The sequence below is a fragment of the Pleurodeles waltl genome, chromosome 9 (assembly GCF_031143425.1).
Source record: "Pleurodeles waltl isolate 20211129_DDA chromosome 9, aPleWal1.hap1.20221129, whole genome shotgun sequence".
In the NCBI taxonomy this organism is placed as follows: domain Eukaryota; kingdom Metazoa; phylum Chordata; class Amphibia; order Caudata; family Salamandridae; genus Pleurodeles; species Pleurodeles waltl.
Genome location: NC_090448.1, coordinates 22798788 through 22816604, shown reverse-complemented (window position 1 = coordinate 22816604; position 17817 = coordinate 22798788). Strand labels below are relative to the sequence as shown.

Genomic DNA, 17817 nt, shown 5'->3' with positions numbered 1-17817 from the left:
TAAAAGGAGACATCATCCCTAAATCTGAACCTGGAGCTGATGGCTGGGATCTAGGTTGCCTTGGGTGCTGGGCCAAGCACCTTGAGGATGGGCAGCAGCAACATGTGCTTGAAGGAAGCAGTAATCACAGGGGAATTAGACGCTTGTGACTTTGGGAAGACCTTTGGACCTCGTTGGTCACTGTGGCCAGATGTGTAAAGTAATTTTGTGGTCACAAAAGGCGAATTTCGCCGTTTGTGACCGCAAAATGGCCTTGTACAATGTACCATCCCTATTTTGTGAGTCGGTATCCAGTTACCGACTCGCGAAATAGGGATTGCGACTCGCAATTAGGAAGAGGTGTTCCAAGGGCGTCCCTCCCTATTTGCGACTCACAGACCCATGCACGATTGTTTTGTGACCGTGAAGGCGGTCACAAAACAATCGCAGTTAACACCAATTTCAAACTGGTGGGACTCAATCCCCTTTGAGAATGGTAGGGAAAATGTTTTTTGCAGAGCAAGCAGTGCTCCCATGGACCACTGTCTACTCTGAAAAAATGAAAAGAAAAGTTTTCATTTTTATTTTTGAAATGCATCCCATTTTCCTACAAGGAAAATGGGATGCATTTCAAAACAAAAAACCTGCTTTATTTAAAAAGCATTCACAGACATGGTGGTCGGCTGACTCCAGCAGGCCACCCTCCCTGTGAGTCCGGCCATTCCTAAATGGGTCACAAATTGCGACCTGCCTCATGAATATTAATGAGGCAGGTCCTTTGCGACTCATTTGGGAATCGCTGACAACGTCTCAGACACTGTTGTATGTTATAGATTGCAACTCGCAAAAAAATGAAAATTACGAGTTGCAAACTGTAATGGTCGTACATCAGCTCCTTAATCGTTGTTTTTTACATCCTTCCCACTTCAGTGATGATGGAAGCTTTAGGACGTTTGAAGATTATTTGGAGCCATATATCAGCATCTACAGCACCCTACTACTCCTAGTAAAATATATTGGTCTTCATCACATACATTTTTCTGTGCATCAGTGTGACTTGCACCTAACCTACTCCTGGATTTCCAAGGTCAAGTCACAGCTACTGATGGAAACCAGATGCATTAATCGTTCTCTAGGCTTGTGAAACAAACACAAGTTCAACTGCAATTGGAAACTCTGAGTCTGTCTGTACCAGGTTTCCCAGCAGGCCCAGTCACCATTTGTTTCAGCTGTAGAGCAGGAAGGGCCTGAATTCAAGTTAGGTGGATGGGTAGACTGTCAGAAATGTGACTTGTATTCCGTCTGTCTTTAAGTTGCTTTAACCCAAGAAACCCCAAGAAACTGTCATCAGATTCAACAAAAAAGCCATGTTTTATGTCTTTTCCTAAACTTTAGTTCATCTGAGCTATAGGATACAATGCACTTGTAATATGGTGGACCGGATATCAGTCATGTTTGTGAAGGAATTATCTGTCTGCAAACTCTAAATCAGGCGTGTAATTACTTTTCCAAACACCAACTCAGATGCATTTGACCCGAAAGGGTTTTTCAATATAATTGCAGCTTTCACTGCAGACACCCAAGGACATCAGTCACATGTGATAAACTAAAAACATGCATGTTTGACCTCACTTCTACACGCTAATGTGGCAGCGAAACTATATCAGTGGACGGATCTCACACTGATGAAGGGCACCATCCCAGATATTGTAACAACTTAACATCTAGAAATTACCCTCATCTACTTTGAAACTAGTGGAAGTGCAATGAAGGATGCACTCTACCATATGAGATAGAAGATTGAAGACTGATCACTTCTCTCCCAGGTGTAACACTCCTCAACCTTATCACCCCTCTTAAAAACCTTGAGGAAATTCACAGTTTTCACTCATAATCATTATTTATTTGCTGGATTTGAGGCCAGTTGACCAGACCCGATCTACATGCTCTGATATAAATTATATATATAAATATATATATATATACATATATATATATATATATATATATGTGTGTATGTATTTTTTCTGACAAAAAATTATAGCCCGCACTCCGTTGGGACTACGAAAAGCAATTTCAAAGTTTATTCAACGCATTTCGACTTAGCAGTCTTCTTCCCAGTTACATAGTCCTTCCTCTATCATCCCTGAAAAAATCAGTTTATATTATATATTACATACAAAGAACTATCTTGACCAGAATGCATTTTACTGGTCTTTGAAATAAAGTAGGTTAAATAAGGATGATAGAGGAAGGACTATGTAACTGGGAAGAAGACTGCTAAGTCGAAACACATTGTTCACCTTTGCACTGAATAAACTTTGACATTGCTTTTTGTAGTCTCAACGGAGTGCAGGGCTATCATTTTTTGTCAGAAAAGATTAGCAAGGGTTCAGCCAGCCCCCTACCTCACACCAGCTACTGAGCGCGTCGTGCTCTTTGGACCGCTTTGTTTTGGAATATATATATATGATTATATGTATATATCAGAAGAGAGAACTCTGGGTAGTTGCTAAGTTTAGGTGGAAAGCAGCTCCAGTAAGGAGCACCATGCAACACTCCAGATTTGCTCACCTCAAATGTCTGTTTTTCTGGCAAAGTTTCTAAGCATAGGATTGGTATATATATTAGGTGTCAAGTTGCCAAGATAACATGCCCAACCAAAAAGCCATGTTGTCTGCAGCAGGCTGCAAGGCCCGCTTTAAAATTGTAACATGTCTACGCTGTTGTCTACGCATTTTACTTATGAAGCTAGCCTGCCTGAAACTTAGCAGCAATGTTTATATTCACAATCCTTGGTAATCTACTGCTGTTTTCACATCATGTTTACTTTTCACACCTAATGTCCCCTGGGCAGAGGAGAAAAACTATTTGTTTTCAAGTCCACACAATAGTCTTAAAAAGTTAGGGCAATTGCCCTCAGTATGGCAGGTCACATGTGCCAGTGAATGACACCCACAACACTGAGTTTTATTTGAAAAAGCACTACAGACCCACCTCAGAATAATGCATTCAAACACAGCACAGAAAGAAACAAGCAGGGCTTAATTTGAGCCAGTGGTTTCCAGTGCTCGGCACCAGCACTTAATTTTTAGCACCAACGCTTGTGACACTCTGCCACATGGTGGTGCTGTATGCCAAATTTGGGTATCAGCACAGAAACAGCTGTTTATTAATTTAATATACATTAAGAATCACTAATACGTGCCACACAAGCCATTCCTGTAGCTTTTGGGGGGCTTGAATAGTATGAATTGTCACACTTGTAGGAGTGTAATGGATAGTAGTTGTGTTGGTTGGGTAATTAGCAGTGCTGGCAGGGGCAGTGGATGGTACACGGTGCAGTGGCCTTCTGACGAGGGTCCTGGCACTTATTGTTTTACAAATTAACCACGTGAAACAAGGCTGGGCCCTCAAAGGTTATTTGCTTTGCTCCTTAGTGGAAGTTTTTGGGCTTGCATTGGGTGGTTTAGCGAGAGAGAGGAAGCCCAGCAGTAGGGAACTAGTCTGCAGCCAGACTACTATTCTCCGGAGAAAAGGATGCAGAAAACACATGCCTAGAACAGGAACTAGGTTGTTTTGCTAAAAATGTTAAAAGTTAGGAATGGTGACCATCAAAGACTGGTTTTATCCTTTAAATTTCTGTGCATGACCCAATGTCAGGAGAGATATAGCTGTATCCAAAGAAGAAACGACTTGCTTGCTTCCTGATTTAAGGATGCTTATTTATCTGTCAGAGCCATTTAGAGAGAATAATATCTCCAACTCTGACTTGAATCTCTGGGACTGAAAGACTGTTTGGAGGCCACAAAATGCTAGGAATTTATTGAACCCCATGGACAGAAACAGTTCATATTGTGCCATGGGAGCTTGCATTCCACATGGGGCCTTCTTTTGGTGGCTGAGGAGCACAGAAGGTCCTGGTGCCATTAGACAACTTTAGCCACTTAGAGAAAAAAACAACTAGCAAGTTACAACTGGACATTGCTGCATCCTCCTCTTGTGAAACTTCTACCCTGTGTCCAGAGAGTGACTAACACACTTGACAAAGAAAAAGGGCGCCTCAGTTGGTTAATGGTAGGAGCTAGTTATAAGTGGATGTTTTGTTGTGGACCAGAACTTGAGTTGTAAGGAGCCTACCTGCTATTCCCTGCATAGTAGGGACATTTGGACACTCAGGAAATAAATATAGAATGTTTTCTAAAAGTTGAAAAATGTTATTGAATTTAATGATATAGTGAGAGACTATACAAAAAAGAGCACCAAAAAGGTACAAAATAAAAATTGCAAAACATCCATAATGTGATAGAAGTAACTATATATTGAACTTTGCTATGTGTTACTATGAATAAAAATTAGAAAAGAAAACTTCAATATATTTAATGATTACATAAGAGCTACTAAGGGCCTGATTATGAGTTTGGTGGAAAGGGTACCGCCATCAAAACAGCGTTGTATTCCTCCACTGCCAACTTGGCGGTCTGCCTGCTGAATTACGATGTTCGCAGGTTGCTGAACGAGAGACCGCCAGAGTCCCGCTGACTCTGCCAGCCACACACCATCCACCTAGAGGTCGGAATGGGGGAAAAGTAGCTGTCAGAGGGCAGTACAGACAAAGTTCCCACCACCTGGATTACAAAGTGCCTTCCTGTCAAGCTGACTGTGGCGGGGAGACTGCCTGCTTTGAGATGGTGGAATCTAAGGAAATGGGGTGCAAACTCATCTATTTCCTTCTTTTCCCTTCATTTCTGACGTGGACTCCTTCATCCAGGACCCCCTTCACAGCAGCAACTTGACCCTGAAGGAAACAACCCTGTTGGTGCTGAAATTCAGGTAAGTACATTTCACACTTTTCTTCCATTGAGTGGACTGTGCACATATGTTCCAGACTCCAGCAATGGAAAAGTATTCGTACAAGGTATTTTTTCACAAATGTCATGCATATGTGTACATTTTACACTTATTTAGTCAAAAGGTACACATCTGCATCAACACATATGAAAAATATTTCTTGAATTACTAACCATGTCCTGGGCTGATCCCCCGCCGCCAGTGGTGACATCTAAATAGGGCAGGCAGACAGACCGCCAAGTCCACGGAGTACTTGGGACCGCTGCTGCGGCGGAATGGCGGTGATACCCCAAACTTGTAATCAAGCCCTAAGTTGTCCTTTCAAACCTTTTAAATCTGAGCTAGTTATGCAACGAATTATGAAAACGTATTTATAAATATAATGTAATAAAATCATCAATCGGTTTCTAAAATGATTGATAAGTAGTTGAACTAAGAATAACACTGTGCGTGGATTAATAATGCTTAAGCATCTTTCCAAATAGTAACGATTATTATTAAAACAGCAGATGTAAGAAAGTCAAATAGTTTGCTATTTATATCAGACATTTTTGTTGAAAGTGAGATAGATTTACAAATCAACACATCATGAGAAAGATTATCTGAAATTTTAAATACCTTTGTAATACTATCCCAAACCTCTTTTCAAAACGTAGATATTATATTTTATTCATATAACATATGTCGAAGAGAGCCAGAAGTGAGATTGCAATGCCAACGCTTTGGATAGTGTAAAAGCTTTGCTCTAAACAACCGTAACTAAGTCCATTAACAATTAAACAGTATAAGTGAGTTAGTTTGGTATATAGTAACAAGAAGCCAGCCTGAAATAATGGATAGCCATATTTTCTTCCATATGTTTTGAGACTGAGAGATGTTAAGCTTAGTATTCCAAAATGTCAAAAGAGCGTCAATATTAACTCCTGTAGCATTGTTCAATTTTATTATATAACATTGAAAACGTATGTGAGATTGCAGTTACTGCTTGAATACAAGTTTGTAGATCTGAGGTGTCACTTTGTGGTAAGTTATTAGAAAATGAATCGAGAAGTGCATTACACAAAAACTCATATTTGGAACTTTCCGAAGGAGGTGGATGAAATTTGTGTTGCAATTCATCAAAGGATAAAAAATAACTATTATGATATATATTTTTAAGTATATATTTCCAGCCTTCATCCAAGACTGCCAAACCTTTGCTGAGCGCACAAGTTTGATTAATGGATTATACCATAGTGACATATTGGAGGTAAGTGAAATTAGGGTTTGAAAGAGAGAATCTAAGAACACATCATCTGAGTATGCTGACGTTTTAATAGCAAAACCTTTGATACACAGCCATTCATTTTGATTAGAATTTCTAATAGCAGAGAGGAGGGGTTCGATAGCCAGGAGAAAAAGCATGGGAATAACAGACAACCTTGTCTTCTGCCTCTATAAAGGTTACAATTCCTAGAAAAGTGGCCATTAATAAAGAGTCTAGCAGAAGGACCTGAATATAATGCTGAAACCATGCAAATAAATGAGCTGCCAAAATTGAAACCAGATGAGGTATGAAGTAAAGAAAAACCAATGTACTTTATCAAAAGCTTTTTCAGCATCAAGGGCCAGGACTCTGGAGAGAAAAACAAATGACAGACTAGCTTCAATTATATGGAATAATAATCTAGAGTTGTTCACATAGTGTCTAATTTTCATAAATCCAGATTGCTAAACATAAATAATATTATCCATCATAGAGAATAATCTAGTTGCTAATATATTTTCATAAATCTTCCAATCTTGATTAATTAAGGAGATTATACGATAGTTGAATACTGTAGTAGGATTCTTATTGGGTTTTGGGAGAACAATAATTAATGCTTCGGTGAAAGATACAGAGGTTGCTCCTATGTTACTAAAGTGAGTAAATATTTTAAATAGGTGTGGTAGGAGGAGGGGAGAAAATGTATTTATAACAATCTGCAGGGATACCATCTGGTCTAGGGGATGTGTTTGATTGAAGGGATTTAATGACTGAATCAATCTCTTTAACAGAAATCAGTAAATCCAGTTTATCTCTAATTGATGGAAACATTTGAGGTAAACCAGCAAATTCAAAACATTTACAAATGCTAAGAGCATCTGTGGAAGTAGGGTTGCTATATAATGTTGAGTAATAATCCAAAAATGTGTTAATCTATTTATGTGTGACTGCAATGTTGCCATTGGAACCACGAATCACAGTAATATTATTTTTATCATGTTTTAGTAGAAGATAATTTGCTAAAAAACTACCCAATCTATTAGCCCTGCAACAGAATTTAGCTTTGTTATTAGAAAGCTGAATTCCCGCCTTATTACTTAAGAGAGAGTTTAATTAATAACAAACTTTTTGTGTTGTAATTTATATGAAATATCTTTGGAATAGATATAAAGTTGTTCATACTTGGCTATTTGCTTGGCTTATCTACTCCTTTAAGTTTAGAATTAAATAACTTATTATCATGAGCCATAATAGATATGGTGGTACTTCTGATATACGCTTTAAATGCATCTCAACGATTTATATCTGAGGTAGAATTTTTTCTCCTAAATGAAAAATAGTCATGTATTGCAGATAATAATTTTGATTTGTTTATGCCATTTAAGGCAATATTAACATTCATACACTATCTATGTTGAGATTGCTTAGTGGAGTCAATTTGTAAAGCAAAAGACATATGTTTGTGATCTGAAATATCAATATCATGAATAATAGGGTCCGAGGCTGAATTAATTAATTGATGGAATATTAATAAATAGTCTAATCTGGAATAGGAATTATGAGGATTTGAGAAAATGGTAATATTTTTTATCTGTAGGGTGATAAAAGGTGCCAAATATCAACTAGTTTGGTAGACTTAAAAAAAGAGTTAAGAGTAGAAAAGCTTTGGGGGGCAATAGTTAAAAATGTTCTGTTCAACAAAGGATCACAAATTAGATTAAAGTCTCTCCAATAAGAAGTGGAACATTACCTAAATTAAGTACTTCGGATGTGTAGGAAAGTACCATCTTGCCTGGCATGTTACCCCCATATTTCACTGTATATATGTTGTTTTAGTCTATGTGTCACTGGGGCCCTGCCTCATAAGTATGTGCCCTGTATGTGTTCCCTGTGTGATGCCTAACTGTCTCACTGAAGCTCTGCTAACCAGAACCTCAGTAGTTATGCTCTCTCTGCTTTCCAAATTTGTCACTAACAGGCTAGTGACCAATTTCACCAATTCACATTGGCATACTGGTACACCCATATAATTCCCTAGTGTATGGTACTGAGGTACCCAGGGTATTGGGGTTCCAGGAGATCCCTATGGGCTGCAGCATTTCTTTTGCCACCCATAGGGAGCTCTGACAATTCTTACACAGGCCTGCCAGTGCAGCCTGAGTAAAATAACGTCCACGTTATTTCACAGCCATTTACCACTGCACTTAAGTAACTTATAAGTCACCTATATGTCTAACCTTCACCTGGTGAAGGTTGGGTGCAAAGTTACTTAGTGTGTGGGCACCCTGGCAATAGCCAAGGTGCCCCCACATCGTTCAGGGCAAATTCCCCGGACTTTGTGCGGGGACACCAATACACGCGTGCACTGTACATAGGTCACTACCTATGTACAGCGTCACAATGGTAACTCCGACCATGGCCATGTAACATGTCTAAGATCATGGAATTGTCACCCCAATGCCATCCTGGCATTGGGGGGACAATTCCATGATCCCCCGGGTCTCTAGCCCAGAACCCGGGTATTGCCAAATTGCCTTTCCGGGGTCTCCACTGCAGCTGCTGCTGCTGCTGCTGCCAACCCCTCAGACAGGTTTCTGCCCTCCTGGGGTCCAGGCAGCCCTGGCCCAGGAAGGCAGAACAAAGGACTTCCTCTGAGAGAGGGTGTAACACCCTCTCCCTTTGGAAATAGGTGTGAAGGCTGGGGAGGAGTAGCCTCCCCCAGCCTCTGGAAATGCTTTGATGGGCACAGATGGTGCCCATCTCTGCATAAGCCAGTCTACACCGGTTCAGGGATCCCCCAGCCCTGCTCTGGCGCGAAACTGGACAAAGGAAAGGGGAGTGACCACTCCCCTGACCTGCAACTCCCAGGGGAGGTGCCCAGAGCTCCTCCAGTGTGTCCCAGACCTCTGCCATCTTGGAAACAGAGGTGTTTGTGGCACACTGGACTGCTCTGAGTGGCCAGTGCCAGCAGGTAAATGTAAATTAGCACTTGTATAGCGCACTACTCACCCGTTAGGGTCTCAAGGCGCTGTACTCATACCGCTATGGAACCCCTCCTGGCTTTTCCCTGTGCCCACTCCTGAGCACCCCCAGGGTGAAGCCAGGCATCCAAGCGCTGTTGGGGCCGTTGTGGAGATTAAGCAAGCTATTGCCCAGAGTTGCAGAGTGGGACCCATGAATTAGATTAGGCACCGAGGCGAGAATTATCTGGTCAAGGGGAATTGAGCCCAAGACCAGGTGATGTCAGAGGCTCCTTCTGATAGGCTCTTACCTCTCTTGGTAGCCAATCCTCCTTCCTAGGTAGCCAAACCTCCTTTTCTGGCTATTTAGGGTCTCTGCTTTGGGGATCTCACCAGATAACGAATGCAAGAGCTCACCAGAGTTCCTCTGCATCTCCCTCTTCACCTTCTGCCAAAGGATCGACTGCTGACTGCTCAGGACGCCTGCAAAACTGCAACAAAGTAGCAAGATGACTACTAGCAACCTTGTATCGCTTCATCCTGCCGGCTTTCTCGACTGTTTCCAGGTGGTGCATGCTCTGGGGGTAGCCTGCCTCCTCTCTGCACCACGAGCTCTGAAGAAATCTCCTGTGGGTCGACGGAATCTTCCCCCCTCAACCGCAGGCAACAAAAGACTGCATCACTGGTCCTCTGGGTCCCCTCTCACCACGACGAGCGTGGTTCCTGAAACTTAGCAACTCTGTCCAAGTAACTCCCACAGTCCAGTGACTCTTCAGTCCAAGTTTGGTGGAGGTAAGTCCTTGCCTCCCCACGCTAGACTGCATTGCTGGGTACCGCGTGATTTGCAGCTGCTCCGGCTCCTGTGCACTCTTCCAGGATTTCCTTCGTGCACAGCCAAGCCTGGGTCCCCGACACTCTAACCTGCAGTGCACAACCTTCTGAGTTGTTCTCCGGCATCGTGGGACTCCCTTTTGTGACTTCGGTTGGACTCTGGTTCACTCTTCTTCCAAGTGCCTGTTCAGGTACTTTTGCGGGTGCTGCCTGCTTCTGTGAGGGCTCCCTATGTTGCTGGGTGCCCCGTCTGTCTCCTCATCCAAGTGGCGACATCCTGGTCCCTCCTGGGCCACAGCAGCATCCAAAAACCCGAACCGCAACCCTTGCAGCTAGCAAGGCTTGTTTGCTGTCTTTCTGTGTGGGAACACCTCTGCAAGCTTCTTCAAGATGTGGGACATCCATCCTCCAAAGGGGAAGTTTCTAGTCCTCTTTGTTCTTGCAGAATACCAAGCTTCTTCCAACAGGTGGCAGCTTCCTTGCACCCTCAGCTGGTATTTCTTGGGCTCCTGCCCACTCTCGACACTGTCGCGACTCTTGGACTTGGTCCCCTTGTCTTACAGGTACTCAGGTCTGGAATTCCACTGTTTTTGCATTGCTAGTGTTTGTTCTTCCTGCAGAATCCCCCTATCACCATTTATGTGCTCTCTGGAGGTATTAGGGGCACTTTACACCTACCTTTCAGGGTCTTGGGGTGGGCTATTTTTCTAACCCTCACTGTTTTCTTACAGTCCCAGCGACCCTCTACAAGCTCAAATAGGTTTGGGGTCCATTCGTGGTTCGCATTCCACTTTTGGAGTATATGGTTTGTGTTGCCCCTATACCTATGTGCTCCTATTGCAATCTATTGTAACTTTACACTGCTTGCATTACTTTTCTTGCTATAACCTGCATAATTTTGGTTTGTGTACATATATCTTGTGTATATTTCTCATACTGAGGGTACTCACTGAGATACTTTTGGCATATTGTCATAAAAATAAAGTACCTTTATTTTTAGTATATCTGTGTATTGTGTTTTCTTATGATATTGTGCATATGACACCAGTGGTATAGTAGGAGCTTTACATGTCTCCTAGTTCAGCCTAAGCTGCTTTGCCATAGCTACCTTCTATCAGCCTAAGCTGCTGGAAACACCTCTTCTACACTAATAAGGGATAACTGGACCTAGCACAAGGTGTAAGTACCTCTGGTACCCACTACAAGCCAGGCCAGCCTCCTACAGGATGTGAAGAGGTGCCAGAATTGGTGATCATCTTTTGTTGGACCATAAACATCAATTTAATGTAGAACATTATTGTCAACTTTAATTTTGACTATAATATATCGACCTTCTGAATTTGAATATTTATTTAATATTTGGAGATGAACTTTTCTGGCAAACAGAATATCAACTCCATTTTTTTATTAACAGCAAGGGAAGAAATATTGTTACCCACCCATTTCTTATTCATATATTGAAAAATTGTATCATCTATATGAGTCTTTTGGAGTAGACAAATATCTGCTTTATGTCTTGCTAAATAGTCAAAAATGTTCATATGCTTTATAGGGTGTCCTAAACCTTTCACATTAAAAGAAGCAATTTTATTTCTGTTGACATTAGCCATATTGATGAAAGAAAGATATCAGAATTTAAATGTAAAAGGACAGACCGAAAAAGTACCTCCAATAATGAATGCCACAAAGAAAAAAAGGAAAGACAAGGACAAACATAGATAAGACAACAAAAACATAAGTACTGTGATGGAATCACACACACACACGTACAAAATTGACCTGCAGAGACTATTGCCCTAATAAAGAAGATGGAAAAATATGCAAATTAGAATAAAATATTTAAAACATAACATTAAAGTGTCACTCTCATTAACATCAATGGAGAGCAGAGAATGTTGGTCCAAAAATGCACGAAGATCTTCAGGATACTGGAAAGACTTGGAAAAACCATCTTTCCAAATTCTCACGGTGGATGGATCGAAGAGGCTATATTTAAATCCAGAGCTTTTTAAATGAGGTATATTCTTTGGGAATATTAACTGTTTCCTTTGCAAAGTATTGATGTATAAAAATGTTATTGCCATTAACCAAGCAAGATGGAATCTCTCTTGCCGCCTTCCGTATCATTACCAAATGATGATGACACAGTACTTCAAAAATTATTTGACGTGGTTTAGTATGGCTTGGATTACGGTGGAAGGTAATTCTATGTGCCTTATCAATTTCAAAATTTTCTGTGAATTTTAAGTGACGAAGATCAGGGAGTAAGTTTTCCAGATACTGCCTACAGTTATTAACTTCAACATCTTCTGGCAAGTTAAAAATGCGCAAATGATACTGCTGATTACAATTTCCAAATCCAGTAATAGTTTACTCTTAGGGATAACTTTTGCCATGATGGGTAAAATACTGTAAAATTTTGATTTATCTATTGAATTTTTATTGTATTATCAGAAACTTTCATAGAGAGACTTGCCATAGCTTTAAGAATATTTTTTATTTCTGTCGCAATATTATCTGTGTTTGGTCGTACAGCTTGCAATTCTTCCCATAAAGTGGATAACAAACGCTCATTAGTATCCAATTTTGACTTAACTAGGGGAGGAGAAGTAGTTTGTGTTTGTTGGTCATGACATGCACCTTTTTCTCTCCTTATTAAGAAAGTACTGAATATTTAGGCAAGAACTAATATGAAATGACAGTAAAAGGAGCTAAGGAAAGTCACCTTAAGCAACCATGAGATGCAGCAGCTAATACTAGCTGTGGGAGCGGTCTAGGCCTCAGCCTTGCCCTTTCCTTTTAGTAACTCCACCCTCCTGGCAAGAACATTTAGTGGCAGTACAAGAGAGAGACTGGTGAGGAGCTCCAGGGGAAGCACGCTGACACAAAAACCAGACAACCTCCAGCAAAGTCACATTTCCAAAGTGCTGTCACATAGGCAGCTATGACAGGTAAAATAATCCCAAATTATTGCATAATCCATCTGAAAATGTTGTCAATAAAGCTAGTGTTAGACAAGAGCTACCAGGAGGTGGCCATTTTGGTTCACGCGCTTGCGCGACTCCGAAAGTTAAAAAGTTTAATCTCTACTCAACTGAGGCAAGTTTCCAAGGCATTCAGAAAAAGACACAACTTCAGTGACTATGTTTTATTACATTTCTCCAAGCCTAAGCTGAAAGTATGGCCTGGACCCCCTGGTTGTAATTTGTTTTAAAGCACATACACACTTTAGAGATGAGTACTACTCAAATATAGAGAGACAGCGCCACCATATTGTAGACTGTCTTTAATAGGTAATGGTGTTTAGGAATAAATGCAGGTGCCAAGCACCAGCAAACACCAGCAGAAATCAGGCACAGGGGGTCATGCTGGTAGCTCTGGTGTGCGAGGTCTGTTTTAGCCTGGAGAGACTCCCTGATGGCGGTGTGGTGGTGTAAAGTAGATGTGCATGCTTTGGCTTCAAGTAAGGACATGAACAGGTGCAGTAGGTGGAAAGCAAAAACAAACAGCCATTCCCAAATGTTTGTAATCCATGACAAATGAGCCTTTAACACACAAAATAGAACAAGGCAACAGTAAACTGTGTGAAATCAAACCACTCACATGTGAATATTCAAGCAATGAGTTACTGAAGAATTCTGGCAAACTGAAATAAGGGCGCCCTCTAAATAGAAAACAAACATGACTCACAGTAAGAAGCAGAAGTGTGTTTGTGCGGCTGCCCTTAAATGAGATGGCTGTGAAGGGATCACCTAGTGGCCAAATTAAAAAAAACAGTTTACACTATTTGAGTGTGTGGTTTTGGCTGATGATTTGGGGTCAAATCAGGACTGAAAACAACATTTTATAGGAGATGTTTGTAGCAAAATACATTTGCTAGTCTCGGTAGGAATGGGACTATTTCTTTTCTCTTTCAAAATAAAGTTGGATTAAATTCTAGTAGAAACCAATCTTCAGCCATCACATTGGAAAGGCTAGCAAGTGATTCCTTTCTTTGAAGTCACACATTCTGCAAGTCATGGTTTCATGAGCTCACCCTTCGAGGACACTCTGATAGAATACTCTCTCCCAGCGGGTATTCTGTGACCTGCAAAACAAAAGAAAAACATGACTTCTCAATTAAACGTCATTCACCCTTTTTTGAAATTGCCATTTTAGGCATAGGCATACTCAATTTCAAAACGTTCCAAAAAGTGTACACATCAGTGTGAAGCATGTTGAAGTGATTAGGGCATCCTACACACAGCAGCATGTGTCATCCAGGGCCTGGAGAAAATGACCAAATCCCCCCATCCTGAGACCGTGTTCCACACAGAGTGCACTGGGGAGCAATGCGCATGTGCGCCTACTTTGTTCCCACTGGGGCATTTCGGTATTAAGGAAGGTGTTGCAGACACTTGTGTGGCCCCTTTTGTAATACAGGTAGCACTGGCACACAAGTAGCACCAGCGATATCAGTAGAGGGCATTCCCTCATTTACATAGGGGTGTGGCACCATGCCAATGAGGGAATCACTTTGCGTCTACGCCCAACTCTATTATGGATGCAGGCATAGAGGCAAACATACCTTTAAGAGGTGCACTTAGAGTGCACCACAACAGAAGGTGGTGCACTTTCATTGTGCCTCCTAAAGGCCGCCCTATGGAGGGGGAAAAATTGGTCCAGTGGACCCCCCCAGACATTCCTTTGCAGGCGGGTGCAGTCGCTCCCTGCACCTTCTTGCAAGGGGATCTCTCTGCATTGTTTAAACTTCCGGTGGGTTGCCGACTCCACAATGAAACACGGACTGCCTTTAAAGCAGCTGCTCTGTATTTCACTTGAATGCGAGGCTGCAAGGGTAGCTTGAGTTTACGCCTCCCCTGGGGGCAGAGCATTCATGGTAATACCATGCACTTTCCCTGTTTGTCTGTGGCACATGTATTTAAAGGTATGCCATGACACAAACAGGGAAAGTGCCGTATGTGTAACAAGGCCCCTGATTGAACTCCATTGGTCCCTTTGCTGACCCGCACCTTCTTCAAAGCCAGCTGTATCATTTACAAAGCCATCACTACTAGCATCCCGCGTATCCTTCGGTTAAGCTCACCATCTTTGGCAGCCAGAAATCTATCAAACTGAAATCTACACAGTGTAAAAAATAAAATACACGGCAGTGCCTCTTTCCCATCCATGAATCCAGAATCTGGAACAACATCCCAGTATCCATCAGGACCACCCCGATGCTTCTCTAGTTTATGAAACAGTCGATAAAAGATGTCTTAAAAGAACAATATATCCCAATGCATTAACTATCCAGAATCCAGCTTCCTCTCCTATTACTTGTTGACTTTATGCCTGTATCTGGCCATGTACAGCACTCACCTGCCTTTCCATTAGGTTTTTGATATAGAAATAGCACATACATACAGCTGTGAAACTGATACATTTTGGCATGAACTATTCAGAGGGGTAGCCATGGATTCTCAATTGGTTGGGTTCTAATGGAAGAGGAGGTTGGCAAGCAACTTTGCAATTCGATTACGAAGTTCTCTCATAGGACATCTGCGGGAACACTGGGGCATTCCAGAAAAACAATGGTCAGTACAACTCAATAAAATGGGATATCAATTAAAGAAACTTTTGAAGGAGATTTTAGGGAATATGACAAAATGAATTTTAGGGCATTGGACTAGTGTCTTGAAAACATTATCAAACGGAATACTTACAAGCACACACAATCAGAAACACTGGTCTCAGTGGGGTTCTCTTATGGGGTTTGGGGTTCCCTGGGTGCATGAGCGTTACAATAATGTTTATTGCTCTGGGGGGGGGACTGGGCTGTTTCGCAGTGTTACTAACACTGTAATCAAAGTGTCGATTCCCACCGGGGGTTCTTTGCCATTTCTGTTTCTGATCTATCAACTCTCGGATCGAAGCTCCGTTACCAACATTCTCTTAAGATCTAAGGTTCCAGCCATGTGGCAAGATATTTGGCACTGATCAGTTACTGCATTATCTGATGTGCCCTTCTGATCCTGTAGGACTCCTATCATTTGAGAATCATTTGGACACTTTGGGCCTCATTTCGATTTTGCCGGATTGGGTCACTCCATTACAAACGTGATGGATATCCCGTCAACCGTATTACGATTCAATTAAATCTTATGGGATTTGTAATACGGTGGACGGGATATCCATCACATTTTTGACAGAGCAACCCAATCACCAACCTCTAAATCAGGCTCTTTGTCTGTTGTCGGTCACCATGTCCACCAGGTTAAACGTCTCCTGACTGAGCAGCCACTGTAAGACACATATCTCCTCCCCCTTCTCTTTATAATCCCCCTCCTCTCTCTCTGCTTCACCTTCTCCTGTCTCCACCTTACCCTCAAGACTCTCCGCCTCTCCCTCTCATGTCGCCCCCCGCTGTGATGCTGCCTGTTGGGCGATGGTTTTGTGCATGTGAAGGAAGCTTGAACTGCTACTGTATAGGCAGTGTGCATGTACTCCTGCACATGCGCGGTGTGTAGTCAGACATTCCACCCATCCTTCCCTTTACTTGTCCTCCCTCTATTGTGAACGTGCACTGCCCCTGCCATGCTGTGGCTTTGTTTGTGTCAGTGAAACTTGGCAAAACTCCCTTCACTCCAGCAAAGTCCCGACGTTTGGGCATTGGCAGGGTGTGTTTCCTTCAGCTCCACGGGTTAGAAAGAGCATCACAGCAGGGAGACAATAAAACAAACCATGTGTAAGGTATATATCCTGATTTTATGCACATTTTTAATTAGCCACCTTTCTGAGATTGCCAACAAAATACAGCCAGAGTGCCCACACCGCTGGCATGAGCCACACAGAGGGGACAGATAGATTAATTGCAATCTCCCATTTCACAATCTGACATGAACTTCAACGGTGTTAAAATATACAAAAAAATTGACAAAAACCCTGCTCAATTCATCTGAGAGCGCCTCGGTGCCTTATGTTGCTTTACTCTATAAATGTAGCACTTGATGGATTAATAAATAATCTAATCTGCCGTTGTTCCCCCTTCTTTACTGGACACACACACCTGTAACAATAAAATATTGCATTGCTCCCTTCAAGAGGGTGTATTAAGCTATCCGCAGGGATCCCTCCACCCTCTCTGTAGGAGGGATGCTCACTTTAACAGCAGTACTCACCAGAAGTAGTAAATGTTGCTATCAGTAGTATCAGGAGTGCACGTGCCACATTCCATTCCATCATTGTGGCAGTTTTGCTTTTCTCTTGGAATTCGACGTATATGCCCAGGGGCTCCTATTTATACTGTGATTCATACAGCTCTATTGACGTCATGTTTTCATTAGGCTTCAAAGCCAGCAACATTTTTATGTAAACAATTTTTAAATTAAATAAAATCGACCGATTTGTCATGAGCCTCTCGTTGCGTTTAGCATGTGAACCTTGCAGCTGTTTCACAACTCTAGATCAAATGAGCAAACATAGAAACATTACCCACCTGTTGGGTTCCATCGGACATATGCGGGTGACCACTTACCAGTGAGTGTCAGGCTCTCTGCTGTCACCCAATCACCACTGACACGGGGTGTAGGAAGCTGGCTCTGTATATACTATATCAAGATGAGCTATAGTGTGCACGGAGTCCAGGGGTTCCCCAGAGGTTTTACAGAGGCTAAAGTCGATAATACTAATGCTCTCTTTGTGGTACTGTGGTCGAGCAGTTAGGCTTACCAGAGGGTGGTGCAAAGCATTTGTTGTACGCACACAGACAACAAATGGAGCACACACTCAATGACTTAACTCCAGGCCAATCGTTTTTATATAGCAAAAATATATTTTGTTACTTTATTTCTAGAACCACAAGATTCAAGTTGCAGGTAAGTACATGTACAAGTAAGTTTCCAACATATGTATCAATATCACTTTGTTTAGAATTGGCAAGTTATACGTTTTTCAAATAAATAACAGTAA

General features: G+C 41.8%; 1 protein-coding gene across 1 annotated transcript in view; it reads right to left on the bottom strand.

Moving 5' to 3' along the window:
* Positions 1-17115, bottom strand: part of LOC138258868 (IgGFc-binding protein-like) — a 96072-nt gene extending 78957 nt beyond the window's left edge. Inside the window, exons 1-2 of the mRNA XM_069206165.1 lie at positions 17028-17115; positions 13904-13954 (exon numbers count right to left, since the gene is read on the bottom strand). Of these exons, the coding sequence (XP_069062266.1) occupies positions 13904-13954; positions 17028-17091 (115 nt within the window). The 5' untranslated portion in view covers positions 17092-17115. The remainder of the gene's footprint in view (positions 1-13903; positions 13955-17027) is intronic.
* Between the last annotated feature and the right edge of the window lie 702 nt (positions 17116-17817).